The sequence below is a fragment of the Bombina bombina genome, chromosome 1 (assembly GCF_027579735.1).
Source record: "Bombina bombina isolate aBomBom1 chromosome 1, aBomBom1.pri, whole genome shotgun sequence".
Taxonomy (NCBI): domain Eukaryota; kingdom Metazoa; phylum Chordata; class Amphibia; order Anura; family Bombinatoridae; genus Bombina; species Bombina bombina.
This window is the reverse complement of record NC_069499.1, coordinates 1,507,614,842-1,507,637,270: the sequence shown is the minus strand read 5'-3', so window position 1 is coordinate 1,507,637,270 and position 22,429 is coordinate 1,507,614,842. Positions and strand designations below refer to the sequence as shown.

Here is a 22,429-nt window from a genome sequence, read left to right as displayed (position 1 = left end):
CATATGTTTTTTTCTAAAAAATATTTTTTTCAATAATTTTTTCATCAATTAATATTTTTTTATTGATTTTTCATTGTTTGAGACTAATTTCGAATTTGTGTAACGTGAACAATTGATGTGTTTATTTCTATATAGAGAAACATATCTTTTTTCGGTACGGTTTTTATTTTTCTATATGCATTTTTGTTTTTGTATTGTATGTACCTTTTTTTATTTAATGAGTACTTTTTTCCATGTTACACTATTTCTTCTCACACCTTTGCAGTATACCTTTAAACATCCATTTTTAGAGGTGTATTAGGGCTTTGAAGTTGTGATTGGCCATTACACCCTTTAAAGGTGTGCTGCACAGGTGGTGAGCTATCCAATGATTAAGTGCTGCATAGCACGAAACATGTAAGGATTTGCTCCCCCTCCACTTGTGAAGCGTGTACTGTGCTGTGCTGGTCTTTTTGTGTTTTAAACGACTTGAAATAAACTTTTTTTTTTATTTTATGGACAGTGGATTAAGAGTGCTGCTTCCTTCTACTCTTTACTACTGGTGTATTTATAGGCATTATGAGGTTTGGTAAACTTTGCCCCTCCTGGTAGGATTGTATATCCCATACGTCACGTTACATGAAAAAAATATGAGGTGCTGCAACATCACCAACACATATACCTTACCTGGTCCTGTAAGGCAAACAGTATCACTTGGTACCTAAAAGGAGACACCTGGAGAGAATACTATGAAGGAACAATTGGAGCTGCAATGTCTGCAGTCTTTGGTGCAATCATTCTCATTTATTTATTGTTTTAAATACATCAAAAGGATATTTAAAACTAAATGAACAGCCTTGTTTAGGCATTGAACTCAATATCTAACATTAATCTGTTTTCTGTCTTTTTTAAAATATAAAAATAAAAACAAAATTTACAGCTTATTTTAAGTATCTCCAGTCCTGTGGGAGAGAAATATTAATCTCCATTTATTTTGTTTCATATACATCCATATTTTTCATTTTAGTTTTAATACAAAAAGGAAAAAAAATGAATTGGACAAATGCTTACAAACAAGATACCTTCAAATAAATGTTACTCTTTAGTCTGAAGAACAGAGAAAAATCTTCAAGGGAACAGTCCATAGTTTTCAGCCTGTCCATTTTATGCAAGAGATTTATTTTACACCATGAACAATAAACTCAGCGGATTCACTAGTTCTGAGTGTGCACATGTGTACATAGCAGCTCCTTTCATAGAAAGAAAAGACACAGGTCTTATACATTTACTTACAGGAATCATGTTAAGACAGGACAAGTTATATGTATTTACGGATGTGATCTGGGTGATTTGTTTTCTTTGTCTTCAATTTTTATTTTAATAAGAAAAATAATTGACAAATGAGGGCAGCAATAAAAAAGTCTTTTTTGCAACAATAAATAAATACAGTCAAAAGTTATTTATGTGGACTTTAAACAATCTTCTTCATTGAAGAACACACGTGGCATTTCCATGGAGCACAAAACTCCATCATTTCATATTTGTTATTACGCTGTTTTATTTTTTTAAACCAAGGTTTTTCTGTGTTTGCCCAAAGAATACACTGATTTCAACAGGGCTATAAAATTGGTGACCTCTCCCGTTTTTCTCCTTTGTCCTTTGGACAAAAATTAAGAATCCCAAGAATCCTATATGACTGTGGTGAACAGTGCAAAGTTTTGTCAGGTCAACCTAACAAGAAAACAACCCCACCCATTATCTGGCTTCCAAATTCTAAAATATTTTTGATAACCAGATCCTGCTGCTTGTGCGTTAGCTTTGCACGTTGCACTTTAAGATGTAGACTGCAGTTTGTTGTTATGAGACCTGCACAATACAGAAAATAAGGCAGTTAAAACCCTTCACTATATACGTAAATACAAAATGTCCTAATAGGATTCCCTTCGATTTATCTAAGTCTCTCTGCTAACATGGGACTAAATAACAGCACCATAAAAACAGAACAGGGGGAGGGTTCCTTCTGTTTTTTTTCTGTACTTTATTTTGTAGCAGGGAGACTTTAGTTAAATTAAGTTCAAAATTAATTTATGCTAAAATTTGTAAACAAACCTTAACTACATTTTTAACCGTTTTAGAACAGTAACTGTTACATTTGCAACAATTTATATATAATTCAAGACAAAACAATAAAAACATGATGTATCAATGCAATTTCCAAAACATAAACTTTTATGAATTCATATTTTTTTTTAAACATTCACAATGGTTAATGTTTTAATCGAATATACATTATATGTACAAAAATATATAATATTTTACAATGATTAATATACACTTGCAGTCAGGAGGAGGTCACAATATCCTTTGTTACAATTTAAAAATCTTTTTGAGACATTGATGAATTACATGAATAGGGATTCTCAAAGTACAATTGCTATAGCTTATTTATCTTACAACACTCTTTTTCTGGAATATTAATTGTGGAACATGGTGGTGGTGAGATAGGGAATGAGCTTGTATGTTTTTTGCTTTTTTAAAAAAAAAAAAAAAACACAAAATAATGGAGACAACATCCAACATCCAGCTGCAATTCCAGTTAAAATTCCAGATTAAAAGTATCACAATCTGGAAGAAAAGAAAGACATGCAGGGTAAATGAACAAGCTCTGAAGCATGACAAGCAGTGAAATGATTAAGCACAATGCTAAGTGTAAAAATAAAGACACAAGAGACAATGCATGTAGTATAAATTATTTATATATATATATACTGTATATGAGCCATAGAATTATTGTATAGAAAATTAGCAAATCTAGGCATGTGTCCCCGCTTGCTTATCACCAAAAATACTCTGTATACATTGTTACTAATGCACCAGGGAACTCTGGGTAAGAAATGCAAAAGAGATTTGATAATGTTCTATACAATAATTCTATGGATCTTATTTTTATGAAATGGAGGATTTTAATCTGATGTTTTTAACTCCACCATAACTCAAATGAATGTGTGTGAATATATATATATATATATATATATATATATATATATATATATATATATATATATATATATATATATATATACACACACACACACATATACACATTATTTATTCTTGATATGAGCATACATTTTTTTTTCTGGTAATCATGTATTAACATTATTTTTGGAAAATGTGCCACACACTTATATGTCCATCTTTCACTGGGTGAGGTCTCAATTACACATCTCAAAGTTTCAACTAAAGTATAAAAAACTAATTTTGCATTAATCACATAATGCCAAATGTATAGGATTCACCTATGTGATTATTTCTTTTAGTTTTAGAAAATAAGCTATGGAGAATTTTTCACACGCTGCATGGTTTGCGTGAAACTCTGTCAAGCAGTGAAAGTATAAATTAGCAGCAAAAATTGACCTTGGTTCTTAGACATGCAACACTCAGCAGCCATTCTGCCATAATTAAAGCATGCTAAGAATAACCAGCTTTATTTCTGACTATGCAACCCAAGAATGCAATAACTAACTTTTGTTCTAATCCATTTGATCCCCTTTTAAGCCATAATTATTATTAATGGACCTCATGCAGGAATTTATACAAAAAACAAAAATAAAACTTCTCCTCGCTGATTAGTTTCTGATAGTTAAGTGATATCACATAACTGTATTGGTGCATACAGCATTGTGCCACTAGGATTAGGTATATATAATAAAAAAAAAAAAAAAAAGAAAAAAAAAAAAAAGAAAAAAAAAGAAGACTCCCTGGTCCCAATGTGTGTATACATGCAAAAAAATAAATATAAAAAAATAAATATATATATATATATATATATATATATATCATAATTTATGTAAGATCTTACCTGATAAATTAAATCCTTTCATGGTGGCAAGAGTCCAAGAGCTAATGATGTATGCGATATGCATTCCTACCGGGAGGAGGCAAAGTTTCCCAAACCCCAAAATGCCTATAAATACACCTCCCACCTCACTCATACCTCAGTTTAACGTATAGCCAAGTAGTGAGGTGTAAAAAAAAAACAAAACAAAAAACGAGGAGTAAAAAGCATACAAAAAGAGGAACTGGAAAAATAATGTGCTTTATAAAATAAATAAATCATAACCACGAAAAATAGGGTGGGTCTCATGGACTTTTGCCACCAAGAAATTAATTTATCAGGTAAGTTCTTACATAAATTATGTTTTGTTTCATATAGGTGGCAAGAGTCCATTAGCTAGTGGCGTATGTTATATAATACCCAAGATGTGGAAGTCCACAAGCCACTAGAGAGGGAGGGATAAAATAAAAACTGCTATATCCGCTGAGAAATTAAATCCAAAAAAATAATTAAGTTTTCTTAAAAATTTCAAGAAACTCAAATCAAAGGGACTAGAATCAAACTGAGACAGCTGCCTGAAGAACCTTTCTACCAAAGGCTGCTTCCGAAGAAGCAAAAACATCAAAATGGGCTGTCATTTGCTGAGGCAAGGACTGCCCTGCTTACAAATAAGCTTTATGAATCAAACGTTTCAACCAAGATGCCAGAGAAATGGCAGAGGCTTTCTAACCTTTCCTGGAAGCAGAAAAAATAAATAGACTAGAAGTCTTTCTGAAATCTTTAGTAGCCTCAACATAATATTTTAAAGCTCTTACCACATCAAAAGAATGTAAAGACCTTTCAAGAGTATTCCTAGGATTAGGACACAAGGAAGGAACAACAATTTCCCTGTTAATGTTGATAGAATTCACAACTTTAGGCAAAAATGTAAACGAAGTCCACAAAATAGCTTTATCTTGATGGAAAATCAGATAAGTAGACTCACAGGAGAGAACAGACAAGTCAGAAACTCTTTGAGCAGAAGAGATAGCCAAAATAAATAACACTTTCCATGAAAGTAATTTAATATCCAGAGAATGCATAGGCTCAAAAGGAGAACCCTGTAAAATCTTCAATACCAAATTGAGACTCCAAGGAGGAGAAATAGATTTAATAACAGGTTTGATACGAATCAAAGCCTGAACAAAACAGTGAATATCAGGAAGCTTAGCAATCTTTCAATGAAAGAAGACAGAAAGAGCAGAGATTTGTCCTTTCAAAATATTTGGAGACAACCCTTATCCAAACCATCCTGAAGAAACTGTAAAATCCTAGGAATTCTGAAAGATTGCCAAGAATAATCATGAAATATAGGTTTTCCAAACCGATGATAAATCTTCCTTGAAACAGATTTACGAGCCTGTATCATAGTGCTAATTACTGAGTCAGAGAAACCTCTACGACTAAGCACTAAGCGTTTAATTTCCATGCCTTCAAATTTAGAGATTTAAAATCCTGATGGAAAAACGTCCCTTGAGACCGAAGGTCTGGCCTTAAAGGAAGTGACTAAGGCTGGCATCTGGACATCTGGACAAGATCCGCATACCAAAACCTGTGAGACCATGCTGGTGCTATCAGAAACACATAAGATTGTTCCATTTTAATCTTGGAGATCACCCTTGGAAGAAGAACCAGAGGCGGAAAAATGTAGGCAGGTTGGTAAAACCAAGGAACTGCTAAAGCATCCACCATCACCACCTGAGGATCCTTGGACCTGGAAAGTTATCTGAGTAGCTTCTTTTTTCTGGAGGACCCCACATCTGTACAAGATGAAAACACACATCTGGATGGAGAGACCACTCCCCCGGATGTAAAGTCTGACGGCTGAGTTAATCCGCTTCCCAATTGTCTACACCTGGGATATGAATCGCAGAAATTTGACAAGAGTTGGATTCCACCCATGAAAGTATCCAAGATACTTCTTTCATTGCTGAAGGACTGCGAGTCCCCCCTTTATGTTTGACATATGCTACAGTTGTGATATTGTCTGTCTGAAAACAAATGTAAAGTTCTCTCTTCAATAGAGGCCAAGCCTGAAGAGCTCTTAAAATATTGATTGGTAACCTCGCCTCTTGGATTCCAAACCCCTTGTGCTGTGAGAGACCCCAGACAGCTCCCCAACCTATAAGACTTGCATCTGTTGAGATCACAGTCCAGGAAGGAAAAACAAAGTAGGCACCTTGAACAATAAGGTGATGGTCTAACCACCAATTCAGAGCAAAGGGGAAGTCATAAGACCTAAAACTTCCATGCACATAGCCACTGAAGGGAATGATAGAGACTGAAGGTTTAGACAAGCTAAAACTAACTTTGTCTATTGTCTGTCAGAGAAAGAGTCATGGACACTGAATCTATCTGGAAACCTAAAAAGGTGACCCTTGTCTGAGGAATCAAGAAACTCTTTTGTAAATTGATCCACCAACCATGTCTTTGAAGAAACCACACTAGATGTTTTGTGTGAGATTCTGCTAAATGAAAATATTGAGCTAGTACCAGGATATTGTCCAAATAAGGAAACAGCGCAATACATTGCTCTCCGATTACAGATAGAAGGGCACAGAGAACATTCAAGAAAATTATTGGCGCTGTTGCTAGGCCAAACGGAAGAGCAACAAATTGGTAATGCTTGCCTAGAAAAGAGAATCTCAGAAAACGACAGTGGTCTGGATGAATCGGAATGTGAAAAGTCTATTGTGGATATGAAATGACCTTGCTGAACAAAAGGCAGAATAGTCCTTATAGTCACCATCTTGAAAGTTGGGACTCTTACATAACGATTTAAAGTTTCCCGATCAAGGATTGGTCTGAACGAATTTTCTTTCTTTGGGACAATGAACATATTTGAATAAAAACCCAAACCCTGTTCCTGCTGAGGAATTGGGACAATCACCCCTGAAAGCTCTAGGTCTGAAAATTTATTCCAATTCGGAGATGGTCTACAATTAGAGCCAGAGGTCTTAGGGAATGGAGAGGTTTTTTGTTCTCTATTCTGATGAAAGGAACGAAAACGATTGGGAGCTTTAAACTTACCCTTAGATTTCTTATCTTGGGCAAAAACAGAATTTATGTTTACCTGATAAATTACTTTCTCCAACGGTGTGTCCGGTCCACGGCGTCATCCTTACTTGTGGGATATTCTCCTCCCCAACAGGAAATGGCAAAGAGCCCAGCAAAGCTGGTCACATGATCCCTCCTAGGCTCCGCCTTCCCCAGTCATTCGACCGACGTAAAGGAGGAATATTTGCATAGGAGAAATCATATGATACCGTGGTGACTGTAGTTAAAGAAAATAAATTATCAGACCTGATTAAAAAACCAGGGCGGGCCGTGGACCGGACACACCGTTGGAGAAAGTAATTTATCAGGTAAACATAAATTCTGTTTTCTCCAACATAGGTGTGTCCGGTCCACGGCGTCATCCTTACTTGTGGGAACCAATACCAAAGCTTTAGGACACGGATGAAGGGAGGGAGCAAATCAGGTCACCTAGATGGAAGGCACCACGGCTTGCAAAACCTTTCTCCCAAAAATAGCCTCAGAAGAAGCAAAAGTATCAAATTTGTAAAATTTAGTAAAAGTGTGCAGTGAAGACCAAGTCGCTGCCTTACATATCTGATCAACAGAAGCCTCGTTCTTGAAGGCCCATGTGGAAGCCACAGCCCTAGTAGAATGAGCTGTGATTCTTTCAGGAGGCTGCCGTCTGGCAGTCTCGTAAGCCAATCTGATGATGCTTTTAATCCAAAAAGAGAGAGAGGTAGAAGTTGCTTTTTGACCTCTCCTTTTACCAGAATAAACAACAAACAAAGAAGATGTTTGTCTAAAATCCTTTGTAGCATCTAAATAGAATTTAAGAGCACGAACTACATCCAAATTGTGCAACAAACGTTCCTTCTTTGAAACTGGATTCGGACACAAAGAAGGCACGACTATCTCCTGGTTAATGTTTTTGTTAGAAACAACTTTCGGAAGAAAACCAGGTTTAGTACGTAAAACCACCTTATCTGCATGGAACACCAGATAAGGAGGAGAACACTGCAGAGCAGATAATTCTGAAACTCTTCTAGCAGAAGAAATTGCAACCAAAAACAAAACTTTCCAAGATAATAACTTAATATCAACGGAATGTAAGGGTTCAAACGGAACCCCCTGAAGAACTGAAAGAACTAAATTGAGACTCCAAGGAGGAGTCAAATGTTTGTAAACAGGCTTGATTCTAACCAGAGCCTGAACAAAGGCTTGAACATCTGGCACAGCTGCCAGCTTTTTGTGAAGTAACACAGACAAGGCAGAAATCTGTCCCTTCAAAGAACTTGCAGATAATCCTTTCTCCAAACCTTCTTGAAGAAAGGATAGAATCTTAGGAATTTTTACCTTGTCCCAAGGGAATCCTTTAGATTCACACCAACAGATATATTTTTCCATATTTTGTGGTAGATTTTTCTAGTTACAGGCTTTCTGGCCTGAACAAGAGTATCAATGACAGAATCTGAGAACCCTCGCTTTGATAAGATCAAGCGTTCAATCTCCAAGCAGTCAGTTGGAGTGAGACCAGATTCGGATGTTCGAACGGACCTTGAACAAGAAGGTCTCGTCTCAAAGGTAGCTTCCATGGTGGAGCCGATGACATATTCACCAGGTCTGCATACCAAGTCCTGCGTGGCCACGCAGGAGCTATCAAGATCACCGATGCCCTCTCCTGATTGATCCTGGCTACCAGCCTGGGGATGAGAGGAAACGGCGGGAATACATAAGCTAGTTTGAAGGTCCAAGGAGCTACTAGTGCATCTACTAGAGTCGCCTTGGGATCCCTGGATCTGGACCCGTAGCAAGGAACCTTGAAGTTCTGACGAGAGGCCATCAGATCCATGTCTGGAATGCCCCACAATTGAGTAATTTGGGCAAAGATTTCCGGATGGAGTTCCCACTCCCCCGGATGAAATGTCTGACGACTCAGAAAATCCGCTTCCCAATTTTCCACTCCTGGGATGTGGATTGCAGACAAGTGGCAGGAGTGAGTCTCCGCCCATTGAATGATTTTGGTCACTTCTTCCATCGCCAGGGAACTCCTTGTTCCCCCCTGATGGTTGATGTACGCAACAGTCGTCATGTTGTCTGATTGAAACCGTATGAACTTGGCCTTTGCTAGCTGAGGCCAAGCCTTGAGAGCATTGAATATCGCTCTCAGTTCCAGAATATTTATCGGGAGAAGAGATTCTTCCCGAGACCAAAGACCCTGAGCTTTCAGGGGTCCCCAGACCGCGCCCCAGCCCACCAGACTGGCGTCGGTCGTGACAATGACCCACTCTGGTCTGCGGAAGCTCATCCCCTGTGACAGGTTGTCCAGGGACAGCCACCAACGGAGTGAATCTCTGGTCCTCTGATCTACTTGTATCGTCGGAGACAAGTCTGTATAGTCCCCATTCCACTGACTGAGCATGCACAGTTGTAATGGTCTTAGATGAATTCGCGCAAAAGGAACTATGTCCATTGCCGCTACCATCAAACCTATTACTTCCATGCACTGCGCTATGGAAGGAAGAGGAACAGAATGAAGTATTTGACAAGAGTTTAGAAGTTTTGATTTTCTGGCCTCTGTCAGAAAAATCCTCATTTCTAAGGAGTCTATTATTGTTCCCAAGAAGGGAACCCTTGTTGACGGAGATAGAGAACTTTTTTCTACGTTCACTTTCCACCCGTGAGATCTGAGAAAGGCCAGGACAATGTCCGTGTGAGCCTTTGCTTGTGGAAGGGACGACGCTTGAATCAGAATGTCGTCCAAGTAAGGTACTACTGCAATGCCCCTTGGTCTTAGCACCGCTAGAAGGGACCCTAGTACCTTTGTGAAAATTCTTGGAGCAGTGGCTAATCCGAACGGAAGTGCCACAAACTGGTAATGCTTGTCCAGGAATGCGAACCTTAGGAACCGATGATGTTCCTTGTGGATAGGAATATGTAGATACGCATCCTTTAAATCCACCGTGGTCATGAATTGACCTTCCTGGATGGAAGGAAGAATTGTTCGAATGGTTTCCATTTTGAACGATGGAACCTTGAGAAACTTGTTTAGGATCTTGAGATCTAAGATTGGTCTGAATGTTCCCTCTTTTTTGGGAACTACGAACAGATTGGAGTAGAACCCCATCCCTTGTTCTCCTAATGGAACAGGATGAATCACTCCCATTTTTAACAGGTCTTCTACACAATGTAAGAATGCCTGTTTTTTTATGAGGTCTGAAGACAATTGAGACCTGTGGAACCTCCCCCTTGGGGGAAGGCCCTTGAATTCCAGAAGATAACCTTGGGAGACTATTTCTAGTGCCCAAGGATCCAGAACATCTCTTGCCCAAGCCTGAGCGAAGAGAGAGAGTCTGCCCCCCACCAGATCCGGTCCCGGATCGGGGGCCAACATCTCATGCTGTCTTGGTAGCAGTGGCAGGTTTCTTGGCCTGCTTTCCTTTGTTCCAGCCTTGCATTGGCCTCCAGGCTGGCTTGGCTTGAGAAGTATTACCCTCTTGCTTAGAGGACGTAGCACTTGGGGCTGGTCCGTTTCTGCGAAAGGGACGAAAATTAGGTTTATTTTTGGCTTTGAAAGACCTATCCTGAGGAAGGGCGTGGCCCTTGCCCCCAGTGATATCAGAGATAATCTCTTTCAAGTCAGGGCCAAACAGCGTTTTCCCCTTGAAAGGAATGTTAAGCAATTTGTTCTTGGAAGACGCATCCGCTGACCAAGATTTTAGCCAAAGCGCTCTGCGCGCCACAATAGCAAAACCAGAATTTTTCGCCGCTAACCTAGCCAATTGCAAAGTGGCGTCTAGGGTGAAAGAATTAGCCAATTTGAGAGCATGAATTCTGTCCATAATCTCCTCATAAGAAGAAGAATTATTATTGAGCGCCTTTTCTAGTTCATCGAACCAGAAACACGCTGCTGTAGTGACAGGAACAATGCATGAAATTGGTTGTAGAAGGTAACCTTGCTGAACAAACATCTTTTTAAGCAAACCCTCTAATTTTTTATCCATAGGATCTTTGAAAGCACAACTATCTTCTATGGGTATAGTGGTGCGTTTGTTTAGAGTAGAAACCGCCCCCTCGACCTTGGGGACTGTCTGCCATAAGTCCTTTCTGGGGTCGACCATAGGAAACAATTTCTTAAATATGGGGGGAGGGACGAAAGGTATACCGGGCCTTTCCCATTCTTTATTTACAATGTCCGCCACCCGCTTGGGTATAGGAAAAGCTTCGGGGGGCCCCGGGACCTCTAGGAACTTGTCCATTTTACATAATTTCTCTGGAATGACCAAATTCTCACAATCATCCAGAGTAGATAACACCTCCTTAAGCAGAGCGCGGAGATGTTCCAATTTAAATTTAAATGTAATCACATCAGGTTCAGCTTGTTGAGAAATTTTCCCTGAATCTGAAATTTCTCCCTCAGACAAAACCTCCCTGGCCCCCTCAGACTGGTGTAGGGGCACTTCAGAACCAATATCATCAGCGTCCTCATGCTCTTCAGTATTTTCTAAAACAGAGCAGTCGCGCTTTCGCTGATAAGTGGGACTTTTGGCTAAAATGTTTTTGATAGAATTATCCATTACAGCCGTTAATTGTTGCATAGTAAGGAGTATTGGCGCACTAGATGTACTAGGGGCCTCCTGTGTGGGCAAGACTGGTGTAGACGAAGGAGGGGATGATGCAGTACCATGCTTACTCCCCTCACTTGAGGAATCATCTTGGGCATCATTTTCTCTAAATTTTGTGTCACATAAATCACATCTATTTAAATGAGAAGGAACCTTGGCTTCCCCACATACAGAACACAGTCTATCTGGTAGTTCAGACATGTTAAACAGGCATAAACTTGATAACAAAGTACAAAAAACGTTTTAAAATAAAACCGTTACTGTCACTTTAAATTTTAAACTGAACACACTTTATTACTGCATATGTGAAAAAGTATGAAGGAATTATTCAAAATTCACCAAAATTTCACCACAGTGTCTTAAAGCCTTAAAAGTATTGCACACCAAATTTGGAAGCTTTAACCCTTAAAATAACGGAACCGGAGCCGTTTTTATATTTAACCCCTTTACAGTCCCTGGTATCTGCTTTGCTGAGACCCAACCAAGCCCAAAGGGGAATACGATACCAAATGACGCCTTCAGAAAGTCTTTTCTATGTATCAGAGCTCCTCACACATGCATCTGCATGTCATGCTTCCCAAAAACAAGTGCGCAATAGAGGCGCGAAAATGAGACTCTGCCTATGATTAGGGAAAGTCCCTAGAGAATAAGGTGTCCAATACAGTGCCTGCCGGTTATTTTACATAGTTCCCAAGATTAAAATAATTCCTCAAGGCTATGGAGTATAAAATATGCTTATATATAAATCGTTTTAGCCCAGAAAATGTCTACAGTCTTAAAAGCCCTTGTGAAGCCCTTTTTTCTCTTCATGTAATAAAAATGGCTTACCGGATCCCATAGGGAAAATGACAGCTTCCAGCATTACATCGTCTTGTTAGAAATGTGTCATACCTCAAGCAGCAAAAGTCTGCTCCCTGTTTCCCCCAACTGAAGTTAATTCCTCTCAACAGTCCTGTGTGGAAACAGCCATCGATTTTAGTAACGGTTGCTAAAATCATTTTCCTCTTACAAACAGAAATCTTCATCTCTTTTCTGTTTCAGAGTAAATAGTACATACCAGCACTATTTTAAAATAACAAACTCTTGATTGAATAATAAAAACTACAGTTAAACACTAAAAAACTCTAAGCCATCTCCATGAGATGTTGCCTGTACAACGGCAAAGAGAATGACTGGGGAAGGCGGAGCCTAGGAGGGATCATGTGACCAGCTTTGCTGGGCTCTTTGCCATTTCCTGTTGGGGAGGAGAATATCCCACAAGTAAGGATGACGCCGTGGACCGGACACACCTATGTTGGAGAAAAAACTCCCTTTCCCCCAGTGATATTGGAGATAATAGAATCCAATTGATAGAGATATTAATCTAGATTTAGACACCATATCAGCATTCCAAGATTTAAGCCATAAAGCTCTTCTAGTTAGAATAGCTAAATACAGATTTAATATAAGTTTTAATGACATCAAATATAGCATCACAAATGAAATGATTAGCATGTTGAAGTAAAAGAACAATGCTAGACAGGATCAGGATCTGATAACTGCTGTGCTAAGCTGTACAACCAAAATGTTGAAGCAGCAGCAACATCAGGCATAGAAATAGCAGGTCTAAGAATATAGCCAGTATGTAAATATGCTCTTCTAAGATAAGATTCAATCTTCCTATCTAAAGGATCCTTAACAGAAGTACTATCTTCCATAGGAATAGTAGTACGTTTGGCAAGAGTGGTAATAGCCCCATCAACCTTAGGGACTTTTTCCCAAAACTCTTAATTGGCCACAGGTAAAGGATACAACTTCTTAAATCTAGAAGAAGGGTTAAAAGAAGTACCAGGCTTAAACCATTCTTTAGTAATCATATTAGAGACAGCATCTGGAATAGGAAAAACTTCAGAAGTTTTAAAAACATAAATTATGCTTACCTTCTTTTCTTCAGATGGAAAGAGTCCAGAGCTGCATTCATTACTTTTGGGAATTCAGAACCTGGCCACTAGGAGGAGGCAGACACACCCCAGCCAAAGGCTTAAATACCGCTCCCACTTCCCTCATTCCCCAGTCATTCTGCAGAGGAACAAGGAACAGTAGAAGAAATATCAGGTAAAAATGTGCCAGAAGAACAAAAAACAGATGCCCCACAGAAAAATACGGGTGGGGAGCTGTGGACTCTTTCCATCTGAAGAAAAGAAAATGATCAGGTAAGCATAATTTATGTTTTTCTTCTTAAATGGAAAGAATCCACAGCTACATTAATTAATTTTGGGAAAACAATACCCAAGCTATAGAGGACACTGCAAAAACGGGAGGGCACAAGAGGCGGCCCAACCTGAGGGCACCAGGCCTGAAAACCCCTACTCAACAAAATCCCTCTTCGTCCCAAGCCGAGAAAAACTTTGAAAAAAAAAAGGAAAAGGCCCAAGGACACTGACTGCAGATAGTCTACAAGCCTTGCTAGAGACCATAGGAACTAGACTCTACTTAATTAAACAGCCTCCAGGAGACACCGTGGCCCAGCAGTCAGTCTCCAAACAACACACCCATTACTAAAGAAAGGGCACAAGTATTCTTCCACAAAGAAGAAAAGACACAGAGAAAACATGAATGTACTTGTAAAGCGCAGCTAATCCCCCTTAAGGGACTCAAGGCGCTGCTCATCTTATCAACCTCGAAAGGAGGAAGGCTGAGTAGACCTCACCGGGGATCAAACTTGCAACCCTCGGTTTGCTACAGTGCAGAGTATCCAGAGTGCATTAGTATGCTGAGCTAGCTGTCCAGCTAGCATAAGGAACTCCAGACCAACAGAGACCCAACAGACTCATAGAAACAAGGGGAGGTAACGCCCAGACCCCAGAAATACAGAAACCACGGGATAAGGCCGGGAGTCTGAAAAAAAGAGGATCTTCCCCTAACACAGTGCAACCGCACTCTAAAAAGCAACTTAAGACGAAGGTCCCCAAGTCGCAAAAAGGTAGCTCAGAATACCGAAATATTTAGAAACAAAACCTCGTGCAGCAAGCTCAGATAGGTCTGACAAACAACACCTGAAGCAAAAACACTGAACGCTGCAGTCATCAAAAAATGACTTTAAAACTTAAATACTTGCAGGGCAAGCAGTTGAAGATAGGATCCTTCAGATTGATAAGTATCCACTAACCAGCGGATAACGTTGCAGGATATCTAAGAGCTGCCAGTCCTTCCCACAAATCTTGAACATGGAGAAACCTCAAGAGGCTTACCGTACCTTGAATGCACCGAGGACGAATTTAGCAGAGCAACAGATCTCAGATCCTGCTCCAACACCGGACCAGCCCAAGCAACAGACATGTCTGATAGACAGGGGGGACAGAAAGAACCCAACCACAAGCCCCCAGGGAATGGAAAGAAAAAAAGAGGGGACTCACCCACCCTAACAGAGCTCGGGTGCCAACCCAATACGCTTCGCCAAAATAAGGCACTCCCAAGGAGAACCCCCCTAGGACCTGGAACAGAGAAAAGTGTAATAGATCCGTAGGAAGACCTGTCACAGCTCTCTTAGACAGTCTCTCTACGTAGAGAGATCAAATATCAAAAGGTGGAAAAGAGCCCACAGAGCAGCAGATGCGGCCCCTTACAGAAATAAGACACTGGATCCAACCTTCTACACACAGGGCAGGACAAAGACCCTCCAGAGAGAGGAAACCTCAGCTCATAAGGAAGACAAACTATCCCCTCAAAAGGGAAGAGCACAGATAACAGTGTACATGTCCACAAGACATGAAGCCATAGTATGATCAAAACGGACCGAATGAAAAAATCACCCAGACACCACTGTTCATCCAACAGAGAAAAAACTCCCCATGAAGAGGAGCACACTTCGTCCGAAGGACAAGTCAGGCCTTAAAGTTTATAACCAGTACCCAAAGGTAGATGTGAACTCTGGCCTTCCTGCTTGCAAACCCAATGAACTAAACCCTATGTCGCAACATAGGGTCCCTGAAAAAACTGGGTCGTCCTGAACCAGTCCACAGGATCATAAGTACCCTGACATCCAAGACAAAAACCCTGGACCCGGGACAGAGAATCATCCTAGAATGAACGACACCCCCAGGAAACACAAGATACCCTGTCTGAAGCAATTAGACCTCACAGGTGATGAGAACCGGGAAACCTGGAGAACGGGTACAGGACTCACTCGAAATTCTCAGCCCAAAGGGAAGAGAACACCCTTAGCTGGAGGTCAACACCCCCCCAACAAGGTGCTAGGCCGCGACAAAGTCACAAAATTTCTCTAGGGCCCAAAGGCCCCAAGGGCAACACTAAGGGAAATGAAAAAGAGAAAAGTCACCCGAAAAAGTAGAAAGAAAGGCTAGTCTCCATAATCCTTTGAGATTAACGTTCCAGAGGAAAAGCATCCCGAACCCAGGCAGAAAAACATCCCCTAAGCAAAAAGCTTGGAAAAAGAGACAACACCACCTATCGCCCCTGATATGGAGACAACTATTTCCAAACGGAAGACAGAGCCTCAAGGTCTTCACTTCCTAATTAAGCAGCCAAAACCGCCAGAAAAACTGGACGAAGTCCAGAAAGTCTCAACCCAAAGGAAGAAAACCTCTAAAAGGAACAAGTCCTCAAAGGACACTTCCAAAGAGACCAGGAACACTCTAATTCCCGGAAAATCGGAAACGACTGAGCATGTCGCTGTGGATCTCAACGGAGTTCCGGCCCACTAGAGTGAAAGGCGAATGAGGACTGAACCAATCCCCCATGCAACCACGGACCCTCAAGTCCTCTCAGGATGCTAGTTGAAGCTTGTAAAATAAAACAAGTAAACAACACAAACCATATTGTGATCACTAGACGCCCTCACCAGACCAACCCGACATAAAAAGTCGCCAGGTGTCTGAACTAGGCCTCAAAGACAGAAGGATTTGTACCCAGTCAGGACCAGCCTGAAATCAAGGGCCCCAGCACTGTCAAGGCCACATAGAGTCTCCCCCGAGATGGAGGGATACAAAAAACAGTCAGACTTTTGTAAACAGTGAGACCACAAAATCGCGAGTATCAATTCCAGAGAAGAAAGTTCCTGAAAGGAAACATCACACATGAGCTTTAGATCAAATAAAAATCATCCTCACCGGATGAAAATAAAAGATAAGGCAACCCGTAGGTTATCGCTCAGAAAGAACGGACAGACCCGCAGGACCAGCCCAACAGGGGTCCGAGACTTCCAAGCTCAGAAGTGGAAAAGGATACACAAATAACAAAGACTATAAGATTACTTCATCCCCTTATGTCTATGTATGCAAGCCAGTCGAAGATTAAGACCCATTAAGAGTGGGATCCTCCAGCATCGCCAAAAACGTGACTTAATCCAGTCTATAATGAAAGGCGCAACATTCCTCCGCCGAAACAAAAGAAAACACCGGCCCAGAAGGTTGACCCCCTGAGGCCTCAGGGGCAGTCGCTCCCCCGGAGGGCTGAACTGGACCAGGCGATCCCACGTCTGACGAGCCCCGGTTAACGGAAGATGGACAATATCGTAAGCACACTCCTGGAACGTGCAGATGCGCCAGTGCCAAAGATATGGCCATGCGGAACCGTGTCGTAGCCTCCGGTGGGAACAGGCCACACTTCATAGAAGGATAAGTAGCATTTGGGTTACCTGCATGCGTAGTAAGAGTTGGTGGTAGGAAACTCGCCTCGTGGGAAAAAGAATCCCCAGAGACAGATAGCTCAGTGGGCACCTGATTCCCCGATCCCGAGGAACAGAGCACTCTAAAACAGCATTCAGCACATAACTGATAGGCATGTATCAGCCGGTCCAATTCATATTCTTCCCAAGAAGTAGAGTTTGAATCAGAGACATCCGTCTCCAAATAAATCCTCCATAACTGGGACACTGAATAAAAAAATGGACCAATAAGAAAAATCTAAACGGCACCTTACACCCAATGGCTGTGGCAGTCGCCACCTCCAGAGAACCAGAAACCAGCGGACCAGGATTTCTCTGCCGCCACATGGTCAGGAATGCGGAAATAAAGTTACAAGGTCAACCGTGCAGTCCATGCAAAAGCGCGCCACTAGACATAGGCCGTTATGTTCCAAATTAGCCATGAGCCGAAGCAACACTACACAGTAGCCGACAGAATCACATAACAAACATGATTATAACCCCCCTGTTCAATAACCCCCCTCAGGATATATTAACCCTTGATTCCTAGATACAAAAAGGAGCCTCACTGAGATCCTATGCTAAAGTTATCCCCGAAAGGTTGTAGCCCCTCTCGGATAAACAGTTGTAATTACAATACATCCATGATGAAAGTAAAATGAAAAGATCTCACCGGAATCTACGCCGTGGAACAGGAACATGGCCCTTCAAGTGTGACAGATAGTAGTGTCGCTCCTGCCATGGACTTGAGAGAAAAAAGCAGGCAGCGAAACTCGTCAACGCTGATTGCTTATGGAGCTGTTAATATGAGTCGGGATGGTTTCGCAGAAAGACTCTCCCTGCATCTCCTTACTCTAACTTTCACCCATGCTCTCACTGAGAGGCTGACAGGACTACTTAAAACTCCAGTCCCATGCCGAAGAGTACTACCCTCCATAAGAGACTATAGAAAACTTCTGACACTTCTCTGCCAACCTCCTGGGACGAAAGGCAAAGAATGACTGGGGGATGAGGGAAGTGGGAGGGGTATTTAAGCCTTTGGCTGGGATGTCTTTGCCTCCTCCTGGTGGCCAGGTTCCTTATGATTAAGTGCCTGTTTGCGGCATGAAACGCGTAAGGGGTTAATTCCCTGTTCTATGCCTCTATATATTTTTAATATTTTTATTTTTTTATATTCGTGTCCCACGAGTGCTGTATCTCTTGACATTGTACATTTTTGCGGCTTGCGCTTAGCCGCGTCTAATCTGCACCTCACTGGGCTGTGTCATAGAGTTTCCCTATCAGCTGGGCAGCTTACGGCTCACCTCCCTACGTCACGCTCTGTAGCGGCCTTGTATCTACTTTTGCTAGGTTCTGAATTCCCAAAAGTAATGAATGCAGCTGTGGACTCTTTCCATTTATGAAGAAAAACAGAATTCAAACGATTACTAGTTTTGTTATCAAGAGGACTAGACTCCTTAATACCCAAAGTAAACAATACTTCCTTTAATAAAAAACAAATATATTTAATCCTAAATAGAAAAGAAGATTTGTCAATTTCAGTCTCTGATACAGGATCCTCTGAGCCAGAGAGATCCTCATCAGCAGAGGATACTTCAGTATGCTGTCGGTCAATACAAATTTAATCAGATTTATGACAAGTTTGGAAAGACCTTTTACGTTTATTTGAAGGCGGAATAGCAGTCATAGCCTTCTCTATAGCTGCAGCAATGTATTTTTTCATATCTACAGTAATATAAATGTACATTAGACTGTGAAGGAATAACAGTAGATGGATTTGTACTTATAGAAACATTAACAGCATGTAATAATTTGTCATAACAACTGCCACATAATTGAGCTGAAGAAATAAGATCAGCTAGTTTACAACACACACACTTTGGTGTAATTGTGTTCAGGCAGCTTAGTTCCTACAGTAACATCAGAGGCAGGATCAGTTTGACACATCTTGCAAAATGTAACAAAAAAGAAAAAATAATATTTAAACAAAATATCCAATTTCCTCAAAATAGCAGTTTCAGGAATGGGGGAAAAAATGCTTATAATAAAATTCTTAAGTAAGTAAAATCAAAAGCAAACATCATAGCCCTCTATAAACAAATGAGAGCAGCGAGCAAAAGAGGGAGAGAGTTAAATGTAACTAATGTTGGCGCCAAGAATGAAGCAAACAAAGATGACGCAAATGCAGAGGTAAAAACTTTTGGCGCCAAAGCCAACACAATGAAGTGATGCAACTCGTGGCAAAATTTTTTTGCATCAACGAAGACGCAAGAAATGATGCAACTCGCGTCACGACAGGTGCAACTTCGCACCAAAAAATTCCCGCCAAAAATGACGCAATAAAAAGTACCATTTTGCGTCATCGCGAGCCTAATTTGCCACAAACATTTTGAAAAACAGACTCCAAGTTACAACTAACTGGAACCCCAGGTAAGTAAAAAATACCTAAATTCTCCCATAAACATAATTTCCATGCTGAAACGGTTAGACTGCAAAGGGAAATATACACAGACCTGATGGCAAATATTTGCAATATATATTAAAAGCTTTATAATATAAAGTGCCTTCAATAGCTGAGAGTGTCTTAAAAAAATTATATAGACTTACCAGAAGACACCCATCCACATATAGCAGACAGCCAAACCAGTACTGAAACAGTAGAGGAGTATAAAGTCGATCTGTAAAGGGAGGCAGCAGATGAAGGCCTGCGACCAATTTACAGAGAGCCCTAGAATAGATTCCCCATAGGCGAAAACATGGTATCATCAGGCAATACTCCCTTCACATTCCTCAGACACTGTACTTTGAGAGGAACTGGGCTTCAAAATGCTTAGAAGCGACCTTTCACTGAAGAAATCAAGCACATCTTGCTTCACCACCTCCCAGTGAGGCGAAGTTTGTAAAACTGAGGTATGAGTGAGGTGGGAGTTGTATTTATATGCATTTTGAGGTTTGGGAAACTTTGCACCATCCTGGTAGGAATGTATATCCCATACGTCACTAGCTCATGGACTCTTGCCACATATATGATATAGACATGTTCCCAAGAAATGCTGCATGCCAGACTTTCTATTAAATGTTGCATGAGAACAAGAAAACACACCAAATTGATAACATGGGCATGGAATTCCATGGGCTCCATTTATCAGGATCAGCTTGGGTAACTCACTCATAGTAGCCTGCAATAACAAGTTAAGAAGCAGCTTTCTTAAAATAATTGCTTCTAAAGCACTCTGCCAACTCAGAGGTAGTGAATTTAACCCCTTGCACTATATGGATGTAGGTAATACGTCACAAAGTACTGTATTGACATAGTACCTACATCCAGCACAGAAGCGCATGTTGCGGTCCACGCTGTCAACTTAGACAGCAGGAGCTGCAACCAGGAGACAGAAGGCATCTGCTTTCATATTTTAAGAGAGCATTGGTCGTGCTCACTTACTATATTGAAGCCAGATCGCAGATTGTTACAGAGAGTTACATTGTCTGTGTCAGACTCTAACATCTTCCGTTGGTGCCAAGTGGGAGTGGTGGGAGGCGGGTGAGCGGCCCAGCAGAAGAGGGATTAGGAAGCAGTAGGGTTAGTAACTCCTTCTGTTTCATATACTCACAAATTATTCTGTGCACGGCTGACTACGTTTAGCAATATCTATATTTACAACTGGGACAATTATTTTAAAATTTGCTGTTACTGTAGAAGGTGGCTCCTTCTAAACCGTTACACCTATTTGTAGCAATATGTATCTACTAAATATAAATTAGTAAAGTGTGTATTGCAAACTGGTTCATATCAAGAGGATAAGTACTGTGCACTCCGGAACTCTTCACATCAAATTAGTTCTTCAGGGTGTTTTACGGTAGAGCACTTCAGTGAACTGTACCCTATCTTAGTTTCAAAGTATAGATCTGGCAGTTGTCGATTCAGTGCAGTTCATTGAAGTGGCAAACATCCTGAAGAACTGATGTGATAAAATTTTCTGGATTTATGAGGTTAGTTACATTGCTAAAGACTTAGAGAGTATCCGCAAAACGTAGTCAGCCATGCACAGGACTAGATGCGAGTATATGAAACACAAGGAGTTACTCATTGACCAGGGACGATGATTTCATGCGTAGGAAGAGTTTGGCTGCCATTTTATTCAGCAAGGAGCCACATTAAAAGTGCAAAATGGACTTCTTATTAGCATACACTCCAACAAGAGTTTAACAATTTTCATTAATCGATTATTAATGATTTTATCAATTAGTTGTTTCAGCCATATTAAAAATTCAGAAGTAATGACATCAAATCTAGAAATAGCCTCTCAATTCTACAATACGGATTCAGTAAAAACATAATTTATACTTACCTGATAAATTCTTTTCTTTCCTGGCATGGAGAGTCAACAAATCCATTCAATTACTATTAAAAGGGTGGGTCGTGGACTCTCCATGCCAGGAAAGAAAAGAATTTATCAAGTAAGTATGAATTATGTTTTCTTTCCAATGGCATGGAGAGTCCACGAATCCATTCAATTATTAGTGGAAACCAATACCAAAGCTAGAGTCCACAGAATAAAAGGGAGGGATACACAAACAGGAGAAACTAAATAGAAGGCACCACCGCTTTCCTCCCAAAAAAAGCCTCAGCTGAGGCAAAAAAAAAAAACCTTGTCTGGACAAGACTAAGCGTTCAATCTCCAAGCAGTCAGCTTCAGAGAGGCTAAGTTCGGATGGAGGAAGGGACCCTGAAGTAGATGATCCTTCCTTAGAGGCAATTTCCACGGGGAAATGATGACATCCTCACTAGGCCCGCAAACCAAGTTCTTCAAGGCCACGCTGGAACTATTAGAGTCGCCGAAGCCTGCTCCTGTTTGATACGAGCTATCACCCAAGGAATCACCCAAGGAAGGAGGGCAACTGGAGGAAACCGATAAATTAGAACGAAATCCCATGGCACTGCCAGGGCGTCTACCAGAGCTGCTTGAGGATCTCTTGATCTTGCTCCGTATCCTGGAAGCTTGGCGTTCAGACGAGATTCCATCAGATCCAGCCCCCATAACTCCCCACTTGAGGGTTAACACCGAGACAACTTACGGATGGAGAGCCCATTCCCCTGGATGAAACGTCTGCCTGCTCAGATAATCCGGTACCCAGTTGTCCACCACTAGGATATAAATGGCAGAGAGATGACAATTGTGAGACTCTGCCCACTGAGGAATGCGAGTCACCTCCTTCATAGCTAACAAGCTCCAAGTTCCTCCTTGGTGGTTGATATACGCCACCAAAGTGATGTTGTCCTATTGAAAC

At 40.8% G+C, this 22,429-nt stretch overlaps 1 protein-coding gene across 1 annotated transcript in view; it reads right to left on the bottom strand.

The window, feature by feature from the left end:
* Positions 1-763: 763 nt before the first annotated feature.
* The window catches only part of BPTF (bromodomain PHD finger transcription factor), a 923,754-nt gene continuing 902,088 nt past the window's right edge, over positions 764-22,429 (bottom strand). The window contains exon 32 of the mRNA XM_053721515.1: positions 764-1,845. Coding sequence (XP_053577490.1) covers positions 1,812-1,845 — 34 coding nt within the window. The 3' untranslated portion in view covers positions 764-1,811. The remainder of the gene's footprint in view (positions 1,846-22,429) is intronic.